Source organism: Lissotriton helveticus, chromosome 6 (genome assembly GCF_964261635.1).
Source record: "Lissotriton helveticus chromosome 6, aLisHel1.1, whole genome shotgun sequence".
Taxonomy (NCBI): domain Eukaryota; kingdom Metazoa; phylum Chordata; class Amphibia; order Caudata; family Salamandridae; genus Lissotriton; species Lissotriton helveticus.
The window spans coordinates 1,907,581,203-1,907,597,398 of record NC_136067.1 but is presented as its reverse complement, the minus strand read 5'-3'; the positions used below and the strand labels follow the sequence as shown (position 1 = coordinate 1,907,597,398).

At 45.3% G+C, this 16,196-nt stretch overlaps 1 protein-coding gene across 1 annotated transcript in view; it reads left to right on the top strand.

Moving 5' to 3' along the window:
• LOC144762929 (calpain-13-like) overlaps positions 1–16,196 on the top strand; it is a 449,243-nt gene that overhangs the window by 80,290 nt on the left and 352,757 nt on the right. The window contains exon 2 of the mRNA XM_078648231.1: positions 3,437–3,668. Within this exon, the coding sequence (XP_078504357.1) occupies positions 3,441–3,668 (228 nt within the window). The 5' untranslated portion in view covers positions 3,437–3,440. The remainder of the gene's footprint in view (positions 1–3,436; positions 3,669–16,196) is intronic.

The window sequence follows — 16,196 nt, the reverse complement described above, 5'->3', positions numbered from 1 at the left end:
AGTTTCCCTCTGAGTAGCATAACTTGTGTTTTGCACTGCTTAGTTCTAATTTGCATCAAGGGGCGGGGGGTCCATGAGTGGTACATGGGTGTTCCAACACCAGTACTCATGGATTTTTACACAAAGGCATATATATCTACAAAGATAGTATTTGCATTAAAAAGTAATATTGAGTACGTTGATATTAACTAGGGGACCTTATTTTGCTTGCATGAGTGCTGCACTGTACAACAGTCATCCTGCTGCACTGTACAACAGTCATCCATCGTGTGAAAGGTTAATGTTTGGTCAAGCATAAGTATTTATACTGGAAGGATATCCTTCCAGTACAAAACCTCTGCTAGATATCACACACACCTCTGCACAATGATGAAAAAGTGTGTGTGTGTGTGTGTGTGTGTGTGTGGGCGGGGCACTAGGCAGCCTGTTTTTGTGCCAGCACCATGGAAGAAAGCAACCGCAGCAGACCACATCTAGTAAATATGGCTCTGTGCTGCTTCATCCCCCTAGTAATTTAGTGCTACAACTTTGGTTGCTACAATACAAAGTCCTCTAGTGTGACAAATAAATCTGCCCACCAGCACCTACTACCCTCTCTAATCCTCCTCCTAAGAGTGTGAATCTGGCACTCTCATATAGCATGGAGGCAGCATAAGAACTTAACTGTGGCTGTATGACTGAGAGACTCTGCTAAACCCATGGTTTCCCTAAAATCTGCACTACCCTATGCAGAGCATGAAAGAAAGTGCAGTGGTACAATGCTACCAGCCATTCCACTGCTTCCCTTGGGTCTTTGAAAACGCAAGGAAGGCTGAAGAAGGCAGGTGAGATAAGGATATGGCATCATTGCTTTTAGGTCTCCAGCAACATGATACATACTTCTACTACATCCTTGCAGTATTCAGAGAACAGGAGTAGGGAAGAGGAGATGAGTGCTACTTTCCTCTGTGATAATTTTTTATTTTCCTTGCTGTGCCGCATCCTAGATGAATATCCAAGGCCAGCATCTATTCGCACATGAATGAATTAATTAATTGAATGAATGAATGCTATCCCTGTATCTGTATATGGCACTTCTCTTGTGGAGCACAGCTGCAAAGTGATGGAAAGTGGTTTATTAGTAGATATAAGGAGTGACTTACCACTAGTAATAAGGCCACAAACACAATAAAAGGGTCAGTCAAGGTCTCAATAAATTATTCCCTTGCTCAACCCTTGATAGTTGGCATCAAGCAGGCAGGCTTAACTTAGGAGACAGGTGTGTAAAACATTTACAAACCACAATACATTAAATAAGTAAGACACAACACACAATAAAAAATCCAACTCCAGTTTATGAAAATAGATTATATTTTTATGAACAATGGACACCAAAACGACAAAAGTCCAAAGTAGGGAACCAGAGATATGATTTTGTAAAGATTAAATGTAAAACGCTTAGAAGCAAATAGCACTCAAAGGGTTAAAAAAAGGTCATGCTGTATAGGAACAAAGTAATGAGTTCTTTACACTTATTTCCAGAAGTGTTTCTTGATGCAGGGAAGTGGTCCATAGGACCAGTCACAGGTTCAGGCCCTCTGGTTGGCCTCTTGGCATTTACGACTACAACTCCCACAATGCACCTGGTCATCTTATGGAGCTTTTTGCCAAAGTTGCACCAAACGTCTTCAATTTCTGAATCTTCTTCCAGAGGTCTCCTTGAGGGTTCAATGTGTCAAAAACACCAATCCAAGGGTCAGTGGGATGTCTGGACTACAATTCCCAAAATGCACCTGGCCAAATCCTTAAAAGTCCACTGAGCGCACTCCACAAATGGGAATCTTGATGGAGATGATGCAGGTGGACTGTGTTAACCTGTAGAGTGCAGGGAGTCCACTTCTAAATCCTTATTGAAGCAAGACAACGTCTTTAGGGCTGTAGTACCAGATAGTGCAGCAGGTGCAGTCCCTCAGATTTCAGGCATTTTGGGTGCAGATCCAGATTCCTGCAGGGCAGTCCTTCTTGTAGTTTCAGGTAGCAGATCTGAAGAGTTATGCAGTTCTTCTAAATTTATTCACAGTTTCTGGGTGTCAAGTAGGGGGGCACCCCTGACCAGTGGGATGCTGGGTGCCACTTAAGTGTATGACCACTTCCTCCATAGTGTGGCAAATTCTTGCCCAAGAGGGCACTACTTTCTCTCCAGAAGAGTTAGATGGGGCTAAGCCAACCCACTGGCGTGGCTATGTTTTACTACCACTTCACTTCCATCTCTCTCCTTAATCTAATTCCTGAGGCTCGTGTGTGGCTGTGGGGTGCAGGTTGTGGGGTCAGCATGTGCTGCCCTTAGTGTCAATCTCCATTTGAAGATCAGTCTGCCTTCCTCAACCCCTTCCTGCCTTTTGGCTTCTGCAGCCAAAGTTCTCCACCCACAGGAAATCCATTGTCAACTCTGACAGGACACTTCACACCTCATCAAGCAGCTGTGGCTCAGCCTGGGAAAGGCTGGCCAATCAGGACAGGGCACTGGAAAGCTGGATTTCGGCTCACATAAAAGGAAAGTTTAATAACATATTTTCTGTAATAGTTATTATAAATCTAATAGTGGCAAGTTATTGAATTTATCTCAAATATTAACATGATACCTTGCAGTAGTTTTATGCAACTCCTATCAATATTTATTCTTAAATAAAATATTAGAATGTTACCCTATGGAGTCATTCACTACAATGGGTAAAACAAAATTGCCGGCTTTCCCTCACTAGGGCTTCTAAAACATCTTTTATACTGTCTGTGCTTCTAGTTGCAAGGCACCATACCCAGGAGGCACCTAGGGGAGACCTCATGGGTGAGTTATATGTGAAAATAAGGTAGATTCATACTTTTAAAGTACCTTTAAATCGAATTTCCATATAATTTCAATCTAAAAGCAGCCTGCAAGACAGGTCTGGATTTAAAAATGACAGCAGGCAACACAGTGGTGCACACTGCATTACCAGAAATCTATTGGGTCTCTGAATTATACCAAATTACCATGCACATTTAACAAAGAGCACAGTCCTTGGGTCTGCTTAGCAGACCCCTGGTACAGTCTGAGTCAGAAAACCAGCATCTAGTGGTCAAAAGGGAGGCAAAAAGTCAGGGGCACTGCAGACAGGTAATGATTTTTTACACAAAGTTTTTAGTAACAGATTATTAATCAGAGGTGGGGTGCAAAAAAGACAAAAATATGAATGAAGAATACACAATAATTAAAATGGAGCTCACATTATGTCAAACTCTTATTAGCAATGAAATCACAGCAAGAGTTGAAAGAATGTATTTACAGTTTACAAGAGGATCATGTAAGCTAAGATATTCCGTTTACCATGAATTTCTTTGACTGTCATATCGATAGAATACTTATTCTCATCTATAATATTGTGCTTCTGGGTATTAACATCTTTTTTTTTCTTTTTAGCACAATGCAAGATCTTGAGCCCCCTCCAGGGTCATCAGCGAATCAGTATAGAATCGGGAGCTTGGCCAACCCTAGAAGATTCAAGGATCAGGACTTTGAAACTATAAGAAACTATCACTTGAGCAAGGGACAAACATTTACAGATGATACCTTTCCAGCTAACATCAGCATAATTGGCCCCAAACTTGTTGAGGAACTCCGCGTTCAAAATGTTGAATGGAGAAGACCAAGAGTGAGTTGCAATTTTCAATAGTCATGTCATAGTACTGCTAATCCCAGCACTGCTAAATTGTGTCACAATGACTTTTGCAAATCTAGTTAGTAGTTTTGCAGTTCCATGACTCACTGAGTAACTGAGTAGTTGTAAGATAATTTGAGAACCGTTAGCTACAGACAACAAACCAAATCATAAGTAGTTTGCAAAACCTGAAAAAGCTAATGACTGAATGTCGGTCTACAGGAAGCTGATCCCATTCATGATGGCAAAGATGTAAAATATTCTTGAGCCTTTCATCTGCCACTTGGAAGGCACGCTTATTAAAACTTGGGCTGGTGATTGTAAGCTTATGCTTGGAGAAAACTTCCAGAGTTTTTCCAAAAGAAAATTAAAGGCCTCATTTACGAGGCCGCCGGAACGTCACTTTTAATGCCGGTTGGCGGCGCACACTGCAGGGCCACATTGACAAGGCCACGTAAAGTCATCCTGTGTGACTTTTCATGGCCTTGTAGATATGGACTGAAGCAATGCAGAGTAAGTTGCAGCATTGCCTCACCCTGCGTTAGGGAGGAGTGCAATGGGTATTATGGTGGATGTTCCTACATAACAACCGTGGCATTTGACAAATTACCAGGTTTGCAAGATTTTGTAAACCTGAGAATGCGTCTAATGCCTACGCCTCTCTAGGGGTGGCGTAGGGAAGGGCAAAGAGCCATTTTATCGAATGCATAACAACGCATGGAATTACAACGCAGTTGTTACGACTGCATTGTTACATCGCAGTACCATTACAACGTAAGTCGTTACAACGACTTGCTGTAGGGGCGTTCTAAGCTAAGGAATAGTATTATTTACTATTGCAACACCTTCCCTACTGTTGCACAAACTGGAGTTGGAATATTAAATTATACTATTCCATCATCCAGCACCCTCTAAACAAGTCATTGTAATGACTTGCCTTGTAAAGGTACTGCGATATAACAACACGGTTGTTGTAACAACTGCGTTGTAATTGCATGCATTGTAAACGCATGCGATGTAGTGGTATATATTCATAGGGAAGGCGCAGCAAGGAGAAATACATTTATTTTGCCTTAATTTTCCCTCTTTCTACGTGTACTGCATTCAGCTGAGGTAATCGCCTCCAATGATACTCTTTGTGCAGGAAGTAGTCTCTTCCTGCCCAAAAAGAATCACTACTAAAACAGATACACCTAGCACCATGGTGCAAGCATGTCTGCATTGGTGCATGGCAGCCATTTGTGCGCCAGCATAGGTGGAAAGGACAGGAATGTGCCATATCTCATAGAAACGGCCCCTACCTGCCCTTTTCCTTTGCCATAGGGCAGCACAGCAGGAAGTCATGCATCACTGCCCAATGGCAAAAGTTCATAAATGAGGCCCTAAGTACTCAGTCATAGACGTTTTACTGCGCACTGCACTATGTCTTGAGTAAAACTGTGGCTGAAATGGGGAACCAGTACAAGTACCACCGAGTAGTCAGGTCACCTTTTCAGTCTGCTTTTTGGATTGTTTGGTATCTGTTCAGAAAATATTAGGGGAGTTCTGATAAAAAGAGCATTTTCGTTGTTGAGTCTCAACGTACCAGGGCAGTCATTGCAGATATTCCGCCATTTAGGATCAGGTGAAAAATATTTTTTTGCACCACTTGTTACTAAAACTTGTGCATTAAAAAGGGAGGAGGATGTCCCACACCCCATTCACTATGAGCTAGGTTTAGACTTTGTTGACCCCTGACCCTAATCCAGGGCCGGTCGCTCCACACACTGCGCGGACCCCCGTGAGTGTGCCCAAGGTCCCCCGCTACTGCCACGAGTTCGCCGCTGCCCCGCAGCTGAGGATTCTGGGGCTGTTAGTCCGTGTCTGTTTCTGCCCGTGATTCGCCGCTGCTCCTGTAGCTGAGGATCACTCGTTTTTGGTATTGTGTTGTGCCTGTTTATACTGTTCTGATTACTTTTCTCCTACCTGTGACTGTTTAATTATATTTTTCGCTGTTTTTTGCTGCCCCCTCGCCTCCGTTTTTCCTGCTCATCCCCCCCGCTCCCCGCCGTTGCTCCCCTGCAGCCCCGCCCCTTTGTTTTCTGTTCCCCTCCCCATTCGCCGCCCCGCTCCCGCCTCCTAGCTGCTCCTCCCTCCCACTTTGCCATTTATGGCGGAGTCCACGCGTACGTGAGGCGATCACGCGCAGCGGGCGCGCCAATTGCGCGCCGAAGGTGCGCCAAAGGCAAGCCCGTCTACGCCTGTCCGCCCCTGGAACGCGCCCGGCGCCAGTACCCCTGGCCCCCAACGACGCCAGCCCACACGACGGACCTACGATGCCGCCACCCTAAACGCACTCAACCCAGGCCGGAACCCCGCCTGCTACCGAGCCACCCCGAAACGCACCCACAGACCCTTCACCTGCCAAGCCTGCAAATTCACCTGCCTCCGGACCTGCACCGCACCCGCAAGACCAGGCACCAGCAACACTCACCTCAAGTGCATCCTGCTCACACCCGCTCCGTCCACAGACACGCCGTCGAACTCTGGAACCTCCTCGACACAACATCACCAGACGTCGCCTTCCTCACAGAAACCTGGATGAACACCTCCTCAGCCCCCAACATCGCCATAGTCATCCCGGGTGGCTACAAGATCACCCGGAGGGACCGCGTCAACCAAACTGGAGGAGGCATCGCCATCGTCCACAAAAACACCATCCGAATCACGACCAACTCCGACGACACCCTCACCGCCGCCGAGCACCTTCACTTCCAGATACACACCAACCCCAAGACCACCCTCAGAGGTACTCTCATCTACAGACCCCCGGGACCATGCACTCAATTCAGCGAAGCCATCGCAGACTTCATCAGCCCGCACGCCCTCACCTCTTCAGACTACATCCTCCTAGGAGACCTCAACTTCCACCTGGAGAACAACAAGGACAGCAACACCGCCGCCCTGCTGGCCAACCTCGCCAACCTCGGACTCAAGCAACTGGTGAACACTCCTACCCACTACGCCGGCCACACGCTTGACCTCGTCTTCTCCTCCAGCAAGCACATCTCCTTCAGCCACTCCACCGGACTACACTGGACTGATCACAGCTGCGTCCACTTGAACTTCAGGAGAACCACGACCCACCACCACCCGCAACAGGTTCCCCGCAGAAGCTGGAGCAAGATCACCGCTGACCAGCTCACCACCTCCCTCAGCCAGAACCCTCCCGCCAACACAACGGACCCCAACGAAGCAGCCCGCAACCTCACACAGTGGCTCACCAACTGCGCCGATGACCTTGCTCCACTGAAGAACCCTCCCAGCAGACCCGGCAGCAAGAAAGCCTCGTGGTTCACCAACAAACTCAAAACCTCTCAGAAAAACTACAGCACCCTCGGGAAAGCCTGGCGCCACGACCAGACAACAGAAAACATGACAGCCCTCAAGAACGCCACCTGCAAACACCACCAGCTGATCCGCACCACCAAAAGGACTACTTTCAAAGAACGTCTGGAAAACAACACCCACAACAGCAAGGAACTCTTCAGCATCGTTAAAGAGCTCTCCAACCCCAGCGCCTGCAACAACGACATCACACCCATGCAAGACATCTGCGACTCACTCGCCTCGTTCTTCCACCGCAAGATCGCCGATATACACAACAGCTTCGGCGCACAGACCATGCACCCAACCACCAAACCGGCGCCCACCACCACCACCCTCTGCAAATGGACCCCGGTCAGCACCGAAGACACCACCCACATGATGAACACCATCCACTACGGATCCCCAAACAACCCCTGCCCTCTCCACGTCTTCAACAAGGCCGACTCCATCATCGCACACCAACTCCGGGACATCATCAACATCTCCTTCGCCACCGCCACCTTTCCGGAAAGCTGGAAACATGCCGAGCTCAGCGCTCTCCTGAAGAAACTCACCTCGGACCCCTCGGATCTCAAGAACTTCTGCCCCATCTCGCTTCTCCCTTTCCCGGCCAAAGTCATCGAGAAGACCGTCAACAAACAACTCGCCACCTTCCTCGAGACGAACGGATCCCTCGACCCCTCACAGTCCGGTTTCCGAGCTAACCACAGCACCGAGACCGCCCTCATCGCAGCCACCGAAGACATCGGATCCCTGCTGGACAACGGGGAAACAGCTGCCCTCATCCTTCTGGATCTCTCAGGAGCATTGGACGCAGTATGCCACCGCACACTAATACAGCGCCTCAGCAACACCGGAATCCAAGGGAAAGCACTGGAGTGGATCATCTCGTTCCTCGCCGGAAGAACCCAGAGAGTCCGCCTCCCCCCGTTCCGATCCGCGGCCACCGAAGTCATCTGCGGCGTACCTCAAGGATCCTAGCTCAGCCCCATCCTCTTCAACGTCTACATGAGTCCCCTCACAGCCATCGCATGCCAACACAACCTAAACATCATCTCCTACGCTGATGACACCCAGCTGATCCTCTCCCTCACCAACGACCCTGCCACCGCCAGAGCCATCCTCCACGAAGGAATGAAAGACGTCGCAGAGTGGATGAAGATCAGCCGCCTGAAACTGAACTCAGACAAGACGGAAGTCCTCATCCTGGGATCATTCCCCTCCGCCTGGGATGACTCCTGGTGGCTCCCTGCCGTGGGCACAGCACCCAAGCCAACGGACCATGCACGCAACCTGGGATTCATCCTGGACTCCTCCCTCACGATGATCAAACAAGTCAACGCCGTATCGTCATCCTGTTTCAAAACCCTGCGCATGCTCCGAAAGATCTTCCGGTGGATCCCCACGGTCACCCAGGCCCTCGTCACCAGTCGACTGGACTACGGGAACACCCTCTACGCGGGAACCACAGCCAAACTCCAGAAAAGACTCCAGCGCATACAGAACGCTTCTGCACGACTCATCCTGGACATCCCCCGCCACGACCACATCACTGATCATCTGAGAGACCTGCACTGGCTCCCCGTCAGCAAGAGGATCACGTTCAGACTCCTCACCCACGCACACAAGGCTCTCCACGACCTGGGACCCAAGTACCTCAACAACCGCCTCACTTTCTACACACCCACCCGACAGCTCCGCTCGACCAGCCTCGCCCTCGCCACCGTCCCACGTACTCGCAGAGCCACCGCTGGAGGAAGATCCTTCTCCTACCTGGCGGCCAAAACATGAAACTCCCTCCCCATCCACCTACGGCTGACCCAGGAACATCTCTCCTTCAGGAAACAACTCAAGACCTGACTATTCGAGCAGTAGCGGACCCCCCCCCCTCCCAGCGCCTTGAGACCCTAGCGGGTGAGTAGCGCGCTTTCTAAATTCGCCTGATTGATTGATTGATTGATTGATTTGTTGGTATTCATATAGAAGTGGAATCTCTTACTCTTTGTTTTAAAAATGCACTGCATATTCTACTGAGCGGTAGATGCCAACACACATTTCTTGGACTAGTTGAGAAAGAATTCAGCGACAGAAGAACTTTACTTGACGTGAGAGGCACCTAGTGAGAGAGACCTACTGAATGGATAATTAAAAAATAACATACCATAATGCATAGCTTAAACAAAAAACTGGACCTGCCAGGTCATATCACATTGGCCTAAAGATGAATGCACGCGGGAATAGATCTCAAGTCCAAATCTAGAAACATCAGAAAGGTGAAAGCAAAAATAAGTCGGATGATCCGCTGTCATGTTTCAGTATGTATAGACATGTGGTAAGCAGAAACTTGCAGTCCGTCTTCACTTCTCTTCTTGGAAATTCTATTCCCAAGAAGGGCCTGGCTTCCTAAATACAATATGCGAACTGTTGCACCTTGAGGCACACACAGGTCGTAATGCATGTAAGCAAGTACTGAATATATCAACAATCATTTACCAAATTGTTGATGAGGCTGCCAGAGTAGCTGCTTCTTGATCTTCTGTTTTACGTTTCCAGCAAACTTAGACCACTCTGTCTACACACATCTTCCTTTCTTTATTTTACAGGTTTTACCTCTGAACATCGCTTGTGGGTGTTACATGAAGTACATGTTATTTTATACCAAAGTAACTAGGCCAAATCGTTTGTTGTTCAGAACAGGGACACAGATCTTCAGTTAAAATCTCTACATTTGTGAATACAAATAATTCAAGATATGCACATTAGTAAAAGTTCCATTTAAAATGGAAAGTTAAAACATTGCTGAGTTGTTATTTTCAATACACTTTTGTATTTGTTTTTTTAAAGCACATATTGTGACCTTACAGTAGCTCCATAGGGCCAAATGTACAGAATTTTGGGTTTGCAATTTTCTAGTTGCGATTCTTTGCAAAGCGCAGTTAGGAAATCGTAATTCCTAATGTACAAAAATCTCAAAATTGGGAAATAGTGATTCCTAATGCAGTCGCAATAGACCGACCTTATGAATATTAATGTGTTAGGTCGCAGTTTGTGACCAATTAGGAATAACAGCCATCACAGGGATGGTGGCATGCCAGGTTCAGCAGACCACCATGTCTCTGATTTAATATATATATTTTTTTTAATGCAGCCCGTTTTCCCTAAAGGAAAGCATCACGTTTCTAAAATCTCTGGCTAACCTGTCTACAAACAAATCTAGAAGTCATTTTAGTGGGTGCCAGTAATGTACTTGAGAACTGTGAGTTATACCCATCTGTGTGTATTCCTGAAAGGGAAATGTATGATTGCAGGTGACCAATAATGTTTTAGGCTATTGTTATAAAGTAGAACATGCTTTCCACTCATTGAGCTCCATCTTATCAACTAAAGGTGATTAACTTCCTTGCAAGGAGCTGTTGTAAGCGTTGGATGATAGGGTTAGACAAGGACGATCAACAGCAATCGTTTGGACCAGGAGGGAACATATAAATATCTGGGATTAATTTTGGATCACCACCTTAACTACAAGCAACACCAAGAACAGCAGAAAACAAAAGCCAAACAGCTATTATTTATATTTAAAACCTTGCAAAAAAAACTTAGTGACTGTTCAACGACCCCCTTACTATAGCTTGTGGCAGCCAAATATTTACCTTCAATTACTTGGTTCAGAACTCCTAAACACAAAGGACAGAACATCATTGAATATTGCCCAAACCAGTCTCTTTACAAACCTCTTTAAAATCCCGCGCCACACTTCTCAAGCCCGGATCAGACTAGAATTTGGGTTAAAAAACCAGATCATGTCAAGACAAGGAGCGCTGGTTAAATATTATTGGAGAATGCGGGCAGCTGAGGAAGACTCCCTGGCACATTATTGTTGGCTGGAGGTCAGAAAACAATCCAAATCGAGTAATTCAGTTTAATCATTCTTAAAGCAATCGATTGAGGCCTTGAAGTTAGAGGAAGCTTGGTGCACAACACCATCCTACTTGGAGTTTAAACAAATAGTTAACAAAAGAATCAATCAAATGTCGTATGAACAGGACAAAGCTTCATTGACGACGAAAATCAATTGCATGGGTTGTGTTGCCAACATGCGAGCTGTTAAAGCCTCAACCATACCTTTCAGAACATTTTGCAAATCAAATGAAGCAGCAACTGGTCTTACTGAGACTGGGAGTGTCCCCAACCAAAGATCTAACCCCAAAATGGAAACACACCTGGCCCACAGCGGACTGCCGCCTCTGCGGGCAAGGAGATGAATCAGTGCTCCACTTACTCTGTATTTGCCCGGCATTATCATCTAAACTGAAAGAACTTTTGCGGCCGTTATTGAAAAAAGAACAGATAGGGACCTGTAGATGCGCTGTAATAAAATGTTTAGGAGGGTCAACAGTGCAATTGGCATGTAAAGCATTAAAGTTTTTGATTTTAACTGCAAATGAACTAGAAAAGAGAGACAGAGATCTTGAACTGGCAAAGCAAGTAATGTAAAAAGTTCAGACAATTAGCCCGACGCCAGGACAAAATTTGGATATCTCACAGCTTGACTCACTATTACAAGACAGCGTGTTGTTTTGTTTAACAAGAAAATAGAATTATTTTTTTTAAAATAAGGTGTTTTATCGCAAATTTTAATGAGAACATATTAACCAGTTTGTACTTTGCCCATTGATTTTACGTGCCATGTGTTTATGTGTTTTAGCGGTTAAGCCGCTCTTTTTATTATTTAAATCAAATCAAATAAAGTAATTTTACCTTCACCTTTACTTTACCTAGACAAGGACTGATTTTTAAAAGTTCTGTTGCACAGCAGCTGCATAATACCTCCACAGATTAGATGCTTATCTCCTTTTATAATATAAACAGTTTGCTAGCTCATATGTTTGCATTGTATAAACTACATGGGTTTAGTTTTAAAGTTCCAGCATTCCAGGTGTTTTAAAATGAACATTGTCAAGCTTCTTTGAGACATGCCGAATATGATTGTCTCGGCATTCCAACGTGGCAAGACTCGTCTTCCTTGAGGGGTTAATCCATGGACTCACCATGCTGTTCCCAGGAGAGAATAGTATGATTTACTTTGGGAATTATTATAGCTGCTAATTAATGATTGATATGATAATGAGGGCATTTTACCGATTAGTTTGGAGTATGAAATCCATTGCATGCTGTGTTTCCTAATTGATTGCAAATGAGGGGTTATTTGGTGACTCTGCCACTGGGAACCATTGACTGATGGCATGTAAAAAATTGGGCGGTCAGCCAATACATGTCAGATTGTTCCGCTGTATTTACAGCAGATATTCCAATGTCTATTACTGTGTTCAGAATAGCCAGGAAAAGCCTGGTGACCCTGATCAGTATAAAATTTAAATGGCCATAAATTATGATAGAAAACTCCCGGAGTATCAAGGTGATTGGCTTTTTGATATTCCAGAAAAAAACTTCCACTTTCAGAATTTGTTTTTAAAAATCATAGAACTTTGCTGAATGGCCCCTTGAAATATGGTGGAGGCTAAGCAAAGGGTCATAAGCTTCAGAGCAGCTCCAGTACTGGTGGGTCCTCTGACTGTGCAGAGTTTTTGGCAAGACTGGTGGGTAGTTATCTGCTAGGGAGGTGAAGGATCAATCAGTCAAACATTTATAGAGTGTGGTGAATCGGCGCACTAGAGATTTTTGCTACTGCGTGGCGATTTTATTATTCAAATTTCTAGGTCTTTGATTATCTTCTGAATTGCTGGAGCAATGATGTGGTCCTGAGGTGCAGGGGGAGGTTGTTCCAAGCCTTGGCTGCCAGGTACGAGAAGGAGCATCCTCCTCTGATGGCTCAAAGGATCAGTGGGGTGTCTGCAAAGGCGAGGAAAGTTGATTGATGGTGTCTGGTTGGTTGGTGGAGGGTCAGGCTTTGTTAATGTAAAAGACACACAATTGATGGACGGAATGCAGAACAAATCAAAACTTTCACCCCCAGTCAAGAGATCTGGGTTAAATCCATCATTCGTTGGCTCACCATGCCACCCCAGTTTAGACCTGGCCATATGCAAATCAGTCATAGCCCTGTGCCTCATGGGAACAGTCGAGCCTGAACTGCTAAACCAGGTCCTCCCTGGACCGTAAACAAGCATCCTAGGACCAGTTTTGGGGTTTCACCCCAATCAGCCAGCATAGCTTGATTCCAGTGGCACAGTGAGCTCGGGACCCACGTCTGGGCACTGGGACATGGCCTGGCAGTTTGGGCTGGACTGTTCCCATTGCGAGCAGGGTCAAGACTGATTTGCATATGGCTGTGTCCAAACTGGAATGGCACGGTGAGCAAAAAAATTATGGATTTAGGCCCAGATCTCTGTACTGGTGTGAATGGATGACATCGTTCTGCATTCTGTCCATCAATTGTTATTTTTGCATTTGTCACCCCGAGTGGGACGAGCATGCCCAGACAGGGGTCCCAAGCTCTCCACGCCACTGAAGTCAAGCTGTCCTGGCTGATGAGGGCTGAAAGCCCAAAACCGGACCTAGGATGTTTGTTTCCAGTCCAGGGAGGACATGGCCTGGCAGTTCGGGCTCGACTGTTCCCATTGGGCGCAGGGGCAAGACTGATTTGCATATGGCTGGGTCCAAACTGGAATGGCATGGTGAGCAAACACATGATGGCTTTAGACCCAGATCTCTGTACTGGGGTGAATGTATGAAATTGATCTGCAGTCTGTCCATCAATTGTTCTTTTTGCTTTAGTTGATGTATGCTGGTCCTTCGTTGTGCAGGGCCTTGTAGGCTTGGGTCAGCATCTTGAACTGGCATCTCTTCTGAATCTGGAGCCAGTGTAGTTTCTTGAGCTGTGGTGTTGATCCTTCTGGGGAGATCGAATATGAGTCTTGCCAAGAAATTCTGTGTTACCTGGAGTCTCTTCAGGTGGTGTGCAGTGATTCCTACGTAAAGCGTGTTTCCGTAGGCCAGTCTGCTGGTGATGAGGGCCTGCATAATGGTCCTATTGGATTTTGCCGGGGGCCACCTGAAGATCTTGTGGAGTATGCGTTAGGTGTGGAAGCAGGCGGATCAGACTGTGTTGGCTTGCTTCTCCATGGATAGTTTGCTATCCAGAATGATGCTGAGGTTGCAGGCACAGTCTGTTGGGGCAGGGCTGTGCCAAACTCTGTGGGCCATCTGTGGCCAGTCCATGGTGAGGTGTTGTTTCTAAAGATGAGGACTTTCATTTTTTTGGTGTTGTTTGAGACAATTGTCCTTCATCCAGTCAACAACCTTCATCATGCATCAGTGGAAGTTAGCTTTAGTGGTGGAGGGATTTTCGGACAGTGAGAGGATCAACTGTGTATCATCTGCTTAGGAAATGATGTTGAGTCCATGTGATCTGACCGTGGTGGCCAGAAGGGTCAAGTAGGTGTTTAAGAGGGTGAGGCTGAGGTACCATCATTGGGGCCTCTGCAGATGACCTTCTTGAGCTCTGAGGTGAACGGTGGGAGGTGGATCTTTTGGGTTCTGCCAGAAATTTACATGGTGATCCATTTGAGGGTAATTCCTTGAATCCCAATGTCTTGGAGTCCGTTGATCAGGATGTGGTGGGAGACAATGTCAAGGTCCAGGAGGATGAGGGCTGCTGTTTCGCCATTGTCCAGGAGGGCTCTGATGTGGTTTGTGGCTGCGACCAGGCCTGTCTCGTGCTGTCAGTAGCTCAAAATCCTGATTGGTAGGGGCCCAGAATGAAATAGTCTTCTAGGTGTTGGGTGAGTTACTGGTTGATTGCTTTCTCAAGGTCTTTTGCTGAATAGGGAAGCAGAGAGATGGGCTGGTAGTTCTTCATTTTGGCTGGTTCGGAGGATGTTGTTGTCAGGGGGACCTTTCTTCACTATGTTTCAAGTCATCAGGGAAGGAGGCTGTGGTGAAGGAAGTGTTCAGGACCTTCCTGAGCTCACCACCAATTGCCTAGCTTCTGATGTTGAAGATGTGGTGGGAGCATGGGTCAGTGCATTCTATTGAGTGCATGGAGTTCATTATGGAGGTAGTGTATGGTGTGGTGAGGAGTTTCCAGTGGGTAAGAAGGTGTTCAGGGTTTGTATTTGTGGGGGTGAGCTGGTTGATGCTTCCTGGGGCGGAGGGTTGGCGTCATTCGAATTTTTCATAGATAACCTAGACCTTGTCATGGAATCAGTCTGCAATGTTGTCACACAGTTCCTGAGAGGGAGTGATGTCGTTCTCAGTGGTTATGAGATTGGTGAACTCCTTCACAATTGCAAAGGGTTCTTTGCTGTGGTGTGCACTGGCTTTGATGTAGATATGACCTCCTCCATCCTGGCAAGATGGAGAGATATGCGCCAAGCATTACTTAGGCCTTTTGCTTCATGATCTTGGTTTGTTGACTGACTTGAAACAATGTCTCAAAAGTAGACTGGCTATATGTCAATTAAATAAATATCACACTTCAAGGGTTTCAACTTGGCCTCTGCACTTTTGCTTAAATAACCTAAAGTTATTTTCAAAGTAAGTTTAAATTATAATATTGCACTTTCTATTTTTGAACCTTGAGAAGAATTGTAAAATAAATGATTCTTAACATCCGAAATATTCAGGTGACATATACATTTTTAATTTGTTGGCATCACAAATTAATTGTTTCTATACATTTTCACATTTACTTTTCCAAGGTATTTAGACAAATATATTGAGTTTTAAATATAATGAGACAGAAATAAAAGGTAAAAATATTGTGATACAAAAATATTGTGATGCAGAAATATTGTCAAGAGAATTTTTTAACAATTATTTGTATGCGTTTTAGTTCATATATCAATCTTATGTGTTACTATTGTTGATATAACTGTTATTTGTTTCAATATGGTTTGTAACTTTAAGTGATTTAGAATTTTGATTTAATCGCTAATAGTAATTTATAGTGTTGTAGGGCGTTGTTGGGCTTGTAAAGCGTTAAAGTGGGAGGTTATTTAAGAAATATTTAATTATTAATTAATTAATACTTTTTTTACTTCAAAATAATTTTATTAAGATGAAGGAATACAATAATGTAAAAGACAGAATAATAACAAGCAAAACAAGAATTGCATATAAAATATCAATGTAAAATGAATAAAGAAGAGAAACCTAAGTAAAATACAGTCAGCTATAACATATACAAATAAG